The sequence below is a fragment of the Gopherus evgoodei genome, chromosome 11 (assembly GCF_007399415.2).
Source record: "Gopherus evgoodei ecotype Sinaloan lineage chromosome 11, rGopEvg1_v1.p, whole genome shotgun sequence".
Lineage (NCBI taxonomy): Eukaryota > Metazoa > Chordata > Testudines > Testudinidae > Gopherus > Gopherus evgoodei.
The window spans coordinates 36,733,883-36,747,978 of record NC_044332.1 but is presented as its reverse complement, the minus strand read 5'-3'; the positions used below and the strand labels follow the sequence as shown (position 1 = coordinate 36,747,978).

The 14,096-nt window shown below is 40.5% G+C and overlaps 1 protein-coding gene across 1 annotated transcript in view; it reads right to left on the bottom strand.

Moving 5' to 3' along the window:
- The window catches only part of PDE11A (phosphodiesterase 11A), a 228,917-nt gene that overhangs the window by 45,326 nt on the left and 169,495 nt on the right, over positions 1-14,096 (bottom strand). Inside the window, exons 11-12 of the mRNA XM_030580141.1 lie at positions 11,622-11,768; positions 11,410-11,517 (exon numbers count right to left, since the gene is read on the bottom strand). Of these exons, the coding sequence (XP_030436001.1) occupies positions 11,410-11,517; positions 11,622-11,768 (255 nt within the window). The remainder of the gene's footprint in view (positions 1-11,409; positions 11,518-11,621; positions 11,769-14,096) is intronic.

Below are 14,096 nucleotides of genomic sequence, written 5' to 3'. Positions count from 1 at the left end.
AGGCAGACCACTGTGCTTTGAAGAGCTATGCTAGAAGGACTGCAAAATATTCTTTTCCTAAAGATACAGCAGGACTCTCTCTTATGAATTTGCTCCCACACAGCACTCTTGGAGATATTATGCCTGCTTCTGCCCTGTTCAGGCATAACGTCTTCAGACACCTCAAATCACACATGTTGCATTCTGTACTACTCCATTCTCTTGGAGCCTGAGTCCCTCAGAGGAATAATTTGGTCTGCAGATTTTGAAAAAGCATATGGTAATGTTGATACCAAAAATGACAGGCTAAGGTAGGAAGTCATTATATGGGACCTGACTTTCAGTAGTGCTGAGCACCAACAAATGTAACTGAAGCCCATGGGAGTTGCAGATGCTCAGCACTTCTGCACAATCAGCTCCACAGAATGCAAAATAGTTTGATGGATAGCGGAGTATCTCCGAGAAGGGAAATAAGCAATTATGACTGTGAATTTCTCCAGCTCAAAAGAGCTTAGCACTGGAGAAGACCAAATATTGATTTCAGCAGTTGACCTTTGTTGGGAAGATGCATTAAGCAAATAATTTTATTGAGAATATGGTATGTAAAATAGAAAAGTTTGCTAATAAGGCCAAAAGCAGAGTTGTGTCCACTAAGGAATCAGCCAATTGGGAAAAAAACAAAAAAATAGCATGTGACTGAAATGACCAATCACACAACACAAATAGCAAATTGTGACTAGGTCAGTGGCAGCTAGTAATGAGGGGAGCAGCAAGTCAGGATGGCAGGCTTTCCTCTCAAACCAGTGAAATAACAAAAACTCACATACTGACCATGGAGGGCAAAACTAATGGTGGCTGAAGAACATCTACAGGAAGTGTGGGGAGTCAGAGTGTCAGAGCCACAAAGGAAATATGCATATGAACTGGGTTCAACTGGAAAGAAAAGAGGCAGGGAAGGTATAGCTCATCCCATCATAAAAGAGAATGCATGAGTGACAAAATGTGTCTGAGTGGGTTTTGCTGCTGCTAAGTGAGGAGAGGTGCAAAACCAACTGGAAGTGCAGTAAGAGGTAGTGTGGAAGCATCTGCTTCACAGTCACAATAAGGGAAGTCAACCCATGTCTCTGAGAGGATTCAAAGGAGCCCAAGGGAGTTCAGTTTCCCCCCCCCCCACAATATATCAGTGCCATTTGGGTCTCCAATGCCCCTAAACACCTTCACCCATGTGCCGAATTAATGTTGATAAATGCAAAGTAAAGCACACTGAAAAGCATAATCCCAGCTATACCTATAAAATGATGGAGTGTAAATCAGCTGTTACCACTCAAGAAAGAGATCTTGGAGTTATGGATAGTTCTCTGAAAACATCCACTCAATGTGCAGCGGCAGTCAAAAAAGTGAATAGAATGCTGGGAATAATTAACAAAGGGATAGATAATAGGACAGTAAATACCATGTTGCCTCTATATAAATCCATGGTATGCCTACATCTTGAATACTGTGTGCAGATGTGGTTGCCCCATCTCAAAAAAGACGTATTGGAATTGGAAAAGGTTCTGAAAAGGACAACAAAAATTATTAGGGATATGGAATGTATGAGGAGAGATTGATAAGACTGGGACTTTTCAGCTTGGAAAAGAGACAGCTAAGGGGAGATGATTGAGGTCTATAAAATCATGACTGGTGTAGAGAACGTAGATAAGGAAGTGTTGTTGTTTATTCCTTCTCATAACACAAGAACTAGGGGTCACCATGTGAAACTAGTAGGCATCAGGTTTAAACCAAACAAAAAGAAGTATTTCTTCACACACTACACAGTCAACCTGTGGAACTCCTTGCCAGAGGATGTTGTGAAGGCCAGGACTATAACAGGGTTCAAAAAAACTAGATAAATTCATGGAGGATAGGTCCATCAATGGCTATTAGCCAGGATGGACAGGGTTGGTGTCCCTAGCCTCTGTTTACCACAAGCTGGGAATGAGTGACAGGGAATGGATCACTTGATGATTACCTGTTCTGTTAATTCCCTTTGGGGCACCTGGCACTGGCCACTGTCAGCAGACAGAATACTGGGCTTGATGGATGTTTGGTCTGACCCAGTAGGGCCATTCTTATGTATATATTACAGTAACACTTGTTGAGAACTTTACTTTGCAGAATATTGACTCTATAGACCATGAATCCTACTTTAGTAAATCTTAAATCATGTATAACTGATATGATAAGCCATCAGCTTTCTTGGCCTGCTGTGCCAATGTCACATGAAGAGTCTTATCCTTCAGGATACTAAGTGCTTTCAACTCCCATTCATTTCAGTGGGAGTTGCAGATGCCCAGTACCTTCCAGTGGGTGCTCTGCACCCTACAGGATTGGACTCTGTCTACATTTCAAAAAGGCTGGTCTAAATGCCAAAGAAGATTCTACACATGAAGCATCCATAGATGGAATAACTTGACTATTATTAAATGGTGGCTCCTGAATTGTACATGAATTGCCTTTAAAATGTCATTTCAATAACAGTTACAAGAGCAGAAGAAGCATCTGAAAAATACTGTCTTTTATTTTTTTAAGATTATTCTCCTACAACAAAGAATAACAAACAAAAAAAAGTATAAATAAAATAGCTAGTGACCTGGCAATATGATGTGCCAAGTTACAGTCCAAAGAACCGTCCATGGTTGAGTAATAAACCACTGAACATTGGAGTTTTATAATGGAATTCTGATGCCGTAATAAATGGTCCTCATCTTAACACAGGGTCTGATTGAATTCAAGGATTCAGCCTGCATCATAAATGCAGGAGTACAGATTAAGCAATTTACTAACAGTAGCAATAGCTCAAGAATAAATTGAACTTTTTATTTAATCAAAAATCTTGTCATGGAATACATAAATAGGATATTTCACTTAATAAAAACATTTAATTTAAAAACAGTATTATGGTGGTAGGATGTCTGCTTTGCACATAATGCAGGAAGACAGAGAGTGGCTGTGTCCCCCACTTTTTAAATTTACGTGTAGAGAGGAAAAATACATAGCTATGGATGATGGTGTAATAGAATTTATTTTCACCAGAACAGGAATAACCCATAACTCATGAGTGGCAGAGCTTAAAATGAGTTATGGAGGTCATTCCTTTCATGTGAGGAAATTACACCTTGCCCCACTTTTATGTGTTTTGTTATTAGCAGACTGGATGTGACTTTAATTATGTTGCTTTACTTTTCTTTCATTTTTACTTTTTCAAATAAATATTGATGAAGGGTGTGTCAGATGAAGGTTACTAAGTTAGGGCCTGATCCTATGAACTGTTCTCATGCCACATTCATGAGTATCTCACTTATGTCAATGGGAGTAGTCGTGAGTTAGAAATACAACAGTGTGGTATGATAGGTATGCACCCTGCACTGACTAACTGGAGGAGCAAGCTAAGTCACCTGGTTGCACCTGGGCCTGGCCAGATTAAGATGAAGCTAAGATGGGGAAGGAGCTGGATGGTGAGCATGAAGTGTGACAGTGCTTCTTGCTGCTACCACTGGCCGGGAACGGCGAACCGCGGCCACTGGGAGCTGTGGGCGGCCATGCCTGCAGACAGTCAATGTAAACGCTGTTTTGCAGCCCGCCAGTGGATTACCCTGAGGGGTGTGTGCGGCAGGTTGCCCACCACTGGCATAAAGGGAGGAAGCCCAGGTCAGAGAGAGGCTGCAGGGAGAGAGGGGCCCCGAACTCTGCACTACCTCTCTAGTTGCTAGAGAGTGAAGAAAGGGCATGAAGAAGTAGGTATGCAGCAAGCTCTGGAAGAAACTGTGGAAAAGGGTCTAAAGGAAGACTAAGGTAGAAAGAAGTCCCAGGAGGCAGTGAGGCGTCTAAGGGCTGGTCTTCACTATGGGGAGATCGACGCTGCTGCAATGCGATTTAGCGGCTCTAGTGAAAACCTGCTAAATCGATGGTTTCCAGTTGACCCCAGTACTCCAGCTCCCCAAGAAGAGTAAGGGAAGTATATGGGAGATGTTCTCCTGTCGACGCAGCGCAGTGAAGACACTGTGGTAAGTCGACCTAAGCTGTGTTGACTCCATCTACGTTATTCACGTAGCTGGAGTAGAGTAACTTAGGTCGCCTTACCCTGGTAGCGTAGACAAGGCTTCAGGGAGCAGACTGTAGCTGAGTGCTACAGGGTCCCTGGACTGAAATTCAGAGGAGAGGGAGAGTCTGGGTTCCTTTACTGGCCGCTGCGGAAGGAAGTGACACAAGAAAGACTGCTGAATTTGTAGCCAGAGCTCTAGGGGAAAAACTCTGAGAGGTATGCTCCACACAAGAGCGGGAGGACAGCCTTACAGAGCCTGGGAAGGGATAAAGAATTACGTATGTTTTTTGAGTTTAGCTTATTGGACTCTTTGTTTACTCTGGAAGGAGGAACTAATTGTGACTTGGTCGGAGGGCTGAGTCATGAGAAGAGGCAGACCACAGTGGGACGGTAGGCAGTGGGGCAGTAGGGAAGAAGAGCCTGCTATGTCAGGCCCGGCCACAAGGAGGTGTTCCAGCTATGAGTCCACTCCTCCAAATGTGAGTTGCTGGACTGGCCCTATAGTTTTCCTACAGTTCAGCCAGGAAGGAAGCAAAAATATGTCATTAAACATATATAGAAGAAGTGAAATTATTGGTTTTAATTTTTCTTTTTTAAAACTGTATTTGAAAGCTACCTTCTCTCCAGTGTTGAAAGTAATTTGGATGCAATATACAGTAATTATTTAGGAAAAACTGCCACTGAAATCTATCACACTTTTGCATTTGTAAAGATGGCTGAATCTTTCTTTCCCTTATTTAGTAGCCAGAATTTTAACCCTTCTTTTTTTGGTAAGTTTTTTAATGGAAATTATAACATGCACAACATTGAGAGACAGCTTTATTTAAGATGGTCTTTATGACATTGATGTCTGACTGATGGCATATTAATTGTATTGTTATGACAAGCCTGTTAATAAACATTTACAGTCAGTACAATGGTGTATTAACCAAGATGAAAATTTAAACCAGAAGGTAACAAACTGCAGCATGCTCTCATTTTTATACTTTTATGTTCCATTCTGTATTCTTTGCCCATTTAAAACTCCTATTAATTTCAAGTGGTTCAATCCATTTGAGGCTGTGGTGGGTTTATGTCCCATATAGTTAGGACTCAATCCTATTTCTATTTAAATCAACTTGAATTTTGCCACTAACCTCAGCAGGACTGGGTACTTAGAGAGCGCCATATTGCAGTAAACCTTACCTGAGAACTCTCTAAAATAGACACTATAGACCATAAGATCTATTCATTTCGTTCTTAGCGTTATCACAATATATCAGTGATGCAGAAAAACTATAGCTATCTTGATTAATTTTTGCCAATAGCACTGGTAGTTTTGGAGGGGTTAGAGATGGGAGTACAATGATTGTAGTACAGGAACCTTTAGGATATGACTGCACTACAATTAGCTGCCCTTTGGCTGGCCTGTGCCAGTTGACTGGGGCTCACGGAGCTTGGGCTAAGTGACTGTTTAATTGCAGTGTAGATGTTCAGGTTCAGGCCTGAGCTCTGGGATCCTCCCACCCCACTGGGTCCTGGAGTCTGGACTCCAGCCTGAGCCTGAACATCTACACCACAATTAAACAGCACCTTAGGCCCAGCCCTGCAAGTAGGCTGACATGGGCCAGCCCTGGGTTTTTAATTGCCATTTAGACATACCCTTAGAGAACCTTTTGCCACAGAAATCTATAAGTAAGAATTTACCTGGAAGCACCTTTGGACATTTAATATGTGACTTTTATGTATTTTATTCAAATACCAGTTCATAATTAGGAACACCTTCAGACTAAAGGTAGGACCTCTATAAACAATTAAGGCTTGGATTTTCAAAGGAACCTACGAGTTAGGTGCCCAAATCCCACTGAAATATGATGTGCACAATCTGCAGTCTGTGAAACCCTCCTTATTGTCCCCAGTTTGAATTAATAATAAACTGTTCAGTCTGTCTCAGAAATTCAGATTGCTGGCATCACAAATATGGATTTTAAATCTGCATCACATCTTCATTTAAGGAAACATAGAGCAGTGTCCAAGGTTGTAAATCTGTGCGCTGTGGTATTTTGTCATTATTGTTGAACAGCATTTCCCTTGTTCAGCACCACTGGAAGCACCATCATAAATTGTGTGTGTGTGCATGCGCATGTGCTTTTTCACTCTGCTACCAGTGAGTTTTGTAAAATTCTAATATTCCATAAGCCGCTATGTAAGCTTTCAGGTAGAAGGGAAATAATACAATTTCTTCTGGTCAGCTCAGATAAAGTTATATGAAGGTTTATATAATAAGGCTGTGATGGACAGCAGACAACATAATTATCTAAAAATTACCACAGCTAAAGAGCAAGTTAATGAGACAACCATTCAATGCAAGAATACTGATTTCAAGAGGAAAACTACCCTTAGTCTTGAGAAGCAGGATAACAGAGACTAATCATAATTGACATACCACTAAAGTATTGTTTGACCTCTGTCCCTTTGAATCTGACCTTATTTTTGAAAATATAAATATCTTTAAAAGTCAAGCAAGCCTTCAAGGTCATTTCAAAGTCACTATCTTCAAAGTCTGGCATAATCTTCCTTTTGACCCTTTTTTTATAATACAGAAAATTAGCTAAATTGACTTGAGCCTGATAGGTACTGATATTACTTTTTTTGTTTAATGTAGTTAAAACATTTCTGCATCAATCAACAATGTTTCTGGCATATTGGCACAGACAACCCTTAATGTTTTTTGGAAGACAACATACTCTCCTATACATCTGCTTGTATAGTACTTCAGCATATAATCATGAATTTATCCTCTCACAACCCTTGAGAGGTAGGGCATTATTTTTCCCATTTTAGAAACGGGGAAACAGAAGCACAGAGAAATTAAGTGACTTGCCTGTGGTTACACAGAGAACCTTTGCCAGAACCACAGACTGATCCCAGTCTGGTACCTTATGCACAAGACTAACCTCCCTAGCCAAATTGAGGCACCCAATCCTGTTCTCAGTGAAATCAACATCAAAGTTGGCGCAAACTCACTGTAAACACAATCCCATTGCACTACTTGTTTAGCAGTTTGCTTACAATCACTTGCACAGTTATTCTTGGATTTTCGGATTGACTATGATGAGGATGGTTTGAAAAATTTAGATGGGTTGGGCTGATATAGTTATCTTACACAATATTTGAGAGGATTCTGAAGTTAGGTTCTGAGAACTACTCTCAAAGCAAGTGAAGATTTAGGCCTAATAGACCTGATGTCAAATCTTTGAAGAAAGCAAGATCTATATTCCTCACCCCCACTCCTCATGCCCATTTAGTCATCTCTAGATGAAAAGAAGCTACCTGGTAGGATGGAATATTTTTTCCCACACAAAAAAGCAGTATATCGGAAACTTGGCATTAGAGCACCACCCAGAGGACAGTTTACATTATAAATGACATTTGTGGCACTTGCTGAGGAAAAGGTGCACACAAACTGGTAGCATCTGATAGAAATACACAGAATTTAATTCAGTCCAATTTCAAATGATTAAGCAGTTAGCCTGGCTTCGGTTTTACTTCTCAGGCATGTATCAGTGGCTTGTCTGGCATCTTGTTGTCCTTTCTTACCTTATAACATTTGAAAAATTAGTACTTGCCTGTATATTATCAACTTGGTTGTGAAGTTTAGCATAAGGTTCATACACTGTGTTTAATGCCACAACATTTCAGATACAGAAAAGTGTCCTTGTAGATTTGCTTGCAGAAACCATTTTAATTCTATTTATCTGAACAACTTCTCTCTAGCTATAAGAATACTAAGAGCAACTGCTAATCTCTTTCCTCTTTAGGCCTTTCTCCCCACTAATTCTGGCTGTATTAGTGACTCCTTTTATTTTTCTGCCTCGCTTTGCACATCTGTGTAACAGGTAAGTATTAATATCCCTATCTTAAAGGAGTGTTGGGGGGATGCATTAGATCATATTTGTGCAGCACGTGTATGACCATGTAAAGTGCTAAGGACCTGATCCAAAGTTCATTGAAGTCAATGGCAAGACTTCAGTGGGCACTGGATCAGGCCCAATCTGATCCATTTACAGGACAGGTTATGCAGCCTCCTCTGACAATATTGCCAGTAGCAACATCATTGATGCAAATGTTTTATAGACTGGCAGGTGGCAGGAGTCTTGAAAAGCAGTAATACTCACATGCCCTTCCTCTCCCTTTAGAAAACAAGTACACAATCTTTGAGATGCACCTGGTTTCCAGCAAAGCCCTTGCTTGCTAATTTCCACAAATAAACCCAGGATTCTCCAAAATGGAGATGTGTTAATTCTTGGATTGGCAGATTTCTGTCTGGTGCCTGATTAATCTACTTTTACAAACCATATATTTCATGTCAGATTTCACCTCTTAGAATTCTGCTATTCCAGTATGTGACATGTTCCATCCAGTTCTTTTACTTATTCTTCCACAAATATTTGGCTGGAGGGAGCCTGTCAACTCCCAACTGATTTATAGAAGTTCCTCCTACAGTGCCTTGAGGAGATGTAAGCATGTTAACATTGTACAACAGAGATCTCATTAACACAAAAGTGAATAAATCAGCATATGGCATAGCCATACAAAGAAACATATGGTAGCCCACCATCAATTTATGGTAGCTCACATTTGCCATAAAAAAAATTTCAAGTAGAAAAGATATAGATGAAACTTCTATGCGTGGCCCTTGATTCAAAGGGACGGATGCTGTTGTGGCTGAGCCTTAGGGCAGTGATTCAGAACTCTTGGGTTCTCTTTCTGCCCACGTCAGCCACAGGCTTCCTGTTATGACCCTGGGAAAGTAAACAGGCCAGTATTTTCAACAGTGGCCTGGGCTTTTACGTGCATGAATTTGCGAGTATCCAACCAAGACACTTTGGGTTTGATTTTTTCCATGAATAATCTGAATCCAGTTGGATAAAGCAAGTCGCTTTGGCACCCCAGTTATTGTATTATCTGCTCAATAATATTTTAGTATTGCTTCCCAAATGATGGCTTTGTTAAAAACAAATTTAAAAACAGCAGAACTAGGGAAAAAAAAAGTTCACAAGTTTGTGGGGAGAAACTGAAATTTTTTAAGCTTTCTTTACATTTTTTATAAGAAAAGAAGCAGTAAAACTGTCATTCACTGTGGAAAAATGTTTTGTCCAGAAGATAGACATTTATCACTTTTTCTGCAGAGCTGTGTTTGTTGCCACATACAACAACAATTTTGCCCCAGAATAGGTTTGTAAATGTGAAGATATACAATTTCAAATGCAAATATTCATGGAGTGAACACAGGTTGTTTTGCCAAGATATGTGTAGCATCTCACATGCTTTTTGTTTTGGATAGATGTATGCCAGGGACAGGCAAATCCTTGGAAAATGATAAATGAAACTAGTTATGAGGGCAACTCTCTAGCTATGGGTATGGCTTATAATGTGAGTCGTGCCACGTGCCTAAGGCAAATCTTTAAAGCTATTCACCCTTTATACTCCAAGGCACTTAAAGGGTTAAAAGGTTTAAACATGAACAACTTTTCATAGTCGTCTTTCAAACTACATATGAGGAAATGTTTGCACAAACACTATACTGCAGGACCTTCTCTTAAAGCTCAAGATAAGCCAGTGAGGCTGTGTTTGGATCCAGATTTCATTTATGCTCGAGTTTGAGGCTGAATCAGGGTTCATGTTCAGTTTTGGGAGTTAAATCCTGCAACCTGTAAAATTTTAGATTCAAACAGTGCAAATCTCATGGTGGATCAGTTTCTACTGCCTTGAACAGTAGGGATCTTGCATCTGTTCTCAACACTTTCCACTATCAAGGGCTGAAATCTCTCAACCAGCTGTTCTTACCAAGGTTTCAGATGAATCTCAACCAGAAAGTAAGCCCCTTCCAGTTTTGGTTCTAACCACAAATCTTAAGAGAAAGTTTGGATCCAGGAACTCAAACTGTATTCTCCTGAAATGAAAGGATTTGCGATTTTGACTTTAGGCCATCTGTAGTTTAAAAGGAGAGCAATACAGAAAAATAACTAGAGCTATAATCCTTCTCTCTAGAGCTCTGCGTGGCTATACAAATGTGTATCTGTATCCAATCTATGATTCGCAGATAATTTTTGTGGACAATCACAGATATCTGTGGATTTGCAAGGCTCTATGCTGGGGGCCAGGCTGAGGTTTCAAGGCATCTCTCCCTGCCGGAGCCCAGTCGATGAGAGCCACGTGAGCAGTTGTGGGGAGCCTGTGCAGAGTTGCAGACCCTCCACCTGCCATCGGCTGGATGGGGAGCTCTCAACCCCCCCCTCCAAGACACACCCACCGCAGCAGGTGGAGAGTCCGCCGCGGCTCCCCACAGCTCCCCGGCTGGGTTCCATGCTGGTCTGGGTGCTGGTGGTGGTGGTGGTGGTGAGACCTGTGGAGCTGCCTGGGGATTGCTCGGGACCCCCACCCAGGGCAGGTGGAGGGTCCGCCGCAGCTCTCCACAGCTGCCTGCCCTTACCTGGCTGGCTCTTACCATGGCCAGGCTGTGGCTCTGAGCCACCCCCATTCCCTGCTGGAGCCAGGTCATGGAGAGCTGCAGTGGCAGCTGTGGGAAGCCATGATGGACCCTCTACCTGCCCTGGGAGGGGGGCCTGAACAACATCCCACCCAGTGTCCCAGCACCTCCCCTCTCCCCCAGGCAGATGGAGGGACCCGGGCTCCCCGCAGCTGCCAGCACAGCTCTCCCCAACCCGGCTCCGGCGGTGAGGCATTTGGTGGTTGGGGGAGGAACAGGGATTATGGGCATCATTAGGAGTACTTTATATGCAGAAAGAATGTTAGACCCTTTGATGGATGTCTTTGATGAATACCAGAAAACAATATGCAGAGGCTGCAGAATCTATTTGGATCCTCTCTAAGGAAACCCATTTTTAAATGGTGTATAAGGCAATATCTCGTATATCTATTTAGCTGAAGCTAGGGAAGTAGCTGATAAGTATCATCACATCAAATAACTCTGCTGATAGGATTCTACACTCTCAGGTTTTTATGACCTCCATTTTCACATGCAGAAATAAATGCAAAATCAAAGATTTCAAAAAAGGAAGACATGGTAAGATCAAAATCTCTAGTAAGCTCCCAACTCCAAGATTGTCATCTGTTAATTATTAGTCATTTTAATGTGCCTGTGATATCACTGTTGCTAAAACTCTATAAAATGTTGCCAAAATTGTGCTCCCACAATTAGGATACTCTGATTTCTTATACATTGCTATAAAATAAATAAATATAATAACGAAAAAACAAATGTTGGAAAAGATGTTTAGACGCTTAAGACAATGTGATGATAAAAGCTCTTATGAGGCCTGTCCCTTTCATGGAATACTTACAGTTAACATTGCAAACATTAGTTGGCACACATTGAAAGCATGCCTCCAGTTGTGATACAAAACCATTCGATAATTCTTCCTAACTGTCAAAAGCCATCTACACAACGTCTGAAATGAAAAGTACAAATTGTATCAGGGCTACTAAATGTGTACAAATGGGCACAGCACTGCCAAGACAAAGTGGCAGATATCTTTATAGAGCAGATGGTTACCTCATAGTCAATTTTAAATTTCTGAACCATTCCAAGCTCCATGAACATCCGGAGAGCTGCAGTAATCATGGCATCCACATCAAGTGAAAAGTCATCAAAATGGATATCATCAATGCCAAGCTCTGACACCAGTGGTATGTTTGCTCCCTAGAAACGATAAAGAGAAAGAGAAACTCTTTGTTCAAAATTCAGGGTCTTTTCCTTTGTCTGATTCTTAGAACAAATTTATTATGTCAACCCTGACCTGCAAATACACTCTATTCGATCTAAAATTCAGCTTGAATTTTTGTTGCCCTAAGCAAATAAGGGGAAAAAAATCTAATCTGAGTAGGAAATATGCTTACCGTCAATACTGGAGCCTATATGTAGAATATAGACTATAATAGCAATCCTCTTTACAGCTATCAGAGGGGTAGCCGTGTTAGTCTGGATCTGTAAAAACAGCAAAGGATCCTGTGGCACCTTATAGACTAACAGACGTTTTGGAGCATGCATCTGACAAAGTGGGTATTCACCCACGAAAGCTCATGCTCCAAAACGTCTGTTAGTCTATAAGGTACCACAGGATCCTTTGCTGCTCTTTACAGCTATTATAGCAACACAGTATATTCTAGTGCAAATTTTACAATGGTCAAATGCAACAAACATCTGGACAGCCAGCACCTGTGAATTTTAACTGCTACCTTTCAGAAATGGAGAAGTAAATACATCATCCTGCAGAGTTTCTCTAGCCAAATTTCCTTACAGCCCGTAGTTGTATAATTGTCCACTGTTATATACATAACAGGGTAATACAAGGGTAAGACAAGATATTTCTAGTGTAAATATTTTTCAAATTTAAACAAAGTTGTTTGGAGCATTCAGTTCATTTGATAAACACATTTGCTTTTTGTAAATATAACACTGTATTGTCTTATCTTAAAAAAAGGAAGAGTGAGGTTTTTTATGCAAAATAGTAAAATAGCGCACACTATTCTCTCTGCAATTATTGCATTTGTGCACCCAAATAAGTTAAATGTATATGGACACAGCTAGTGTGGAAGCTAACTAGCCATTTGCACACAAGTACCTGATTTGCCCACGCAGTCATTTTTTTTTTTTTTTTTTGGTGATTTAAAAAAAACCTGTATGTTTCAATCTTACATCTCCATTTTTGAAAACTCATTGGTTATAAACCTGGAGTGTTAGCAATACACACAACCTTTTCTTAAACACAAGTGCCTGCTAATAACTTTACACTAGGCTCAAGCTAGTTCAACCCCACCATGCAATACGAGATGGTGTGAACTTGCCACAATACAGTACAAATGTTGGAATGTTAAAGTGGCAGGTAATGGCCAACTAAAATAAAAAGTTAATTTTAATTCCATATCTAATGGAGGGGGCGTCAGTAGCACAAAAAATCACCATGACCAGTGCTAGCTAAAAGGGGTTCACCAATCTAGAACTGAATTGGCAAGGGAAACTGAACGACCTTTCCAGGACATGGTTGAACTTTTGCAGGATACATGTGGGGAAGCTGGCTTTGCTACTACCTCAGCTATCTCTGCTCTGGAAACACAGGACTTCAGTTTTCATCAGTTTAGCATCTTCCATAGGAGCAAATCCTGAAAGCTTCTGAACATCTCCCATTTTATATCAATGAGAGTTACAGATGATTGACATCTCTTATGATTTGGCTAATAAGCACTAAAATAATTTTTTAAATAGGGAAAATGACAATTATTATAAAATGCTGTAGATGTGAAATATGAATTGTTGTTGTAGCCATGTCAGTCCCAGGATACTGGAGAAACAAGGTAGGTGAGGTAATATCTTTTATTGGACCAATTTGTGTTGGTGAGAGAGACACGCAGTGTAAGATTGAAAGTTTGTCTCTCTCATCAATAGAAATTGGTCCAATAAAAGATATTACCTCATCCACCTTGTCTCTGTAGATGTGAAATTGGGTCATAACTGCTAAGTCTCTGCTATGCTGAATTTCAGGGAGCTACCAGACAATGGCAAAGTTTCTTATGGTTCACTCACTCTTCAAAGCTTCATCAGGCTGTTTGCGATGTATGTGGAGTTTCATTCTTCCATTAATACATGCATTATTTGTGATAAATGCACTCTTTGCAAAATGCTGCTGGAAGCAATACATCTGGGCCTTTTTTTAACTGAATGTTATAAGGAAGTTTATTGGCATGAACTTCAAAAGTGCTGGCAACAAAAGAGCTATGTTAGAAGTGGAGCTGGCTGAAATTTTTTCACCAAAAAATGTGACACAACAAAAAATGTTGCTGGAAAAATTTTTACTTTTTGTCTTAGATTTTTGGGTTTATGTTGAAAAGTCAAAAAATATCTGTGGAAAAATTTCGAAGACAATTGGGGCGGAAAAAAAAGTTGCAATCTTTCACAGGAAAGATGCATTGTCCAGACAACTCTAATTCAAAGGGAGATATTTGATGCTGTAGCTCAAATACACTATCATCA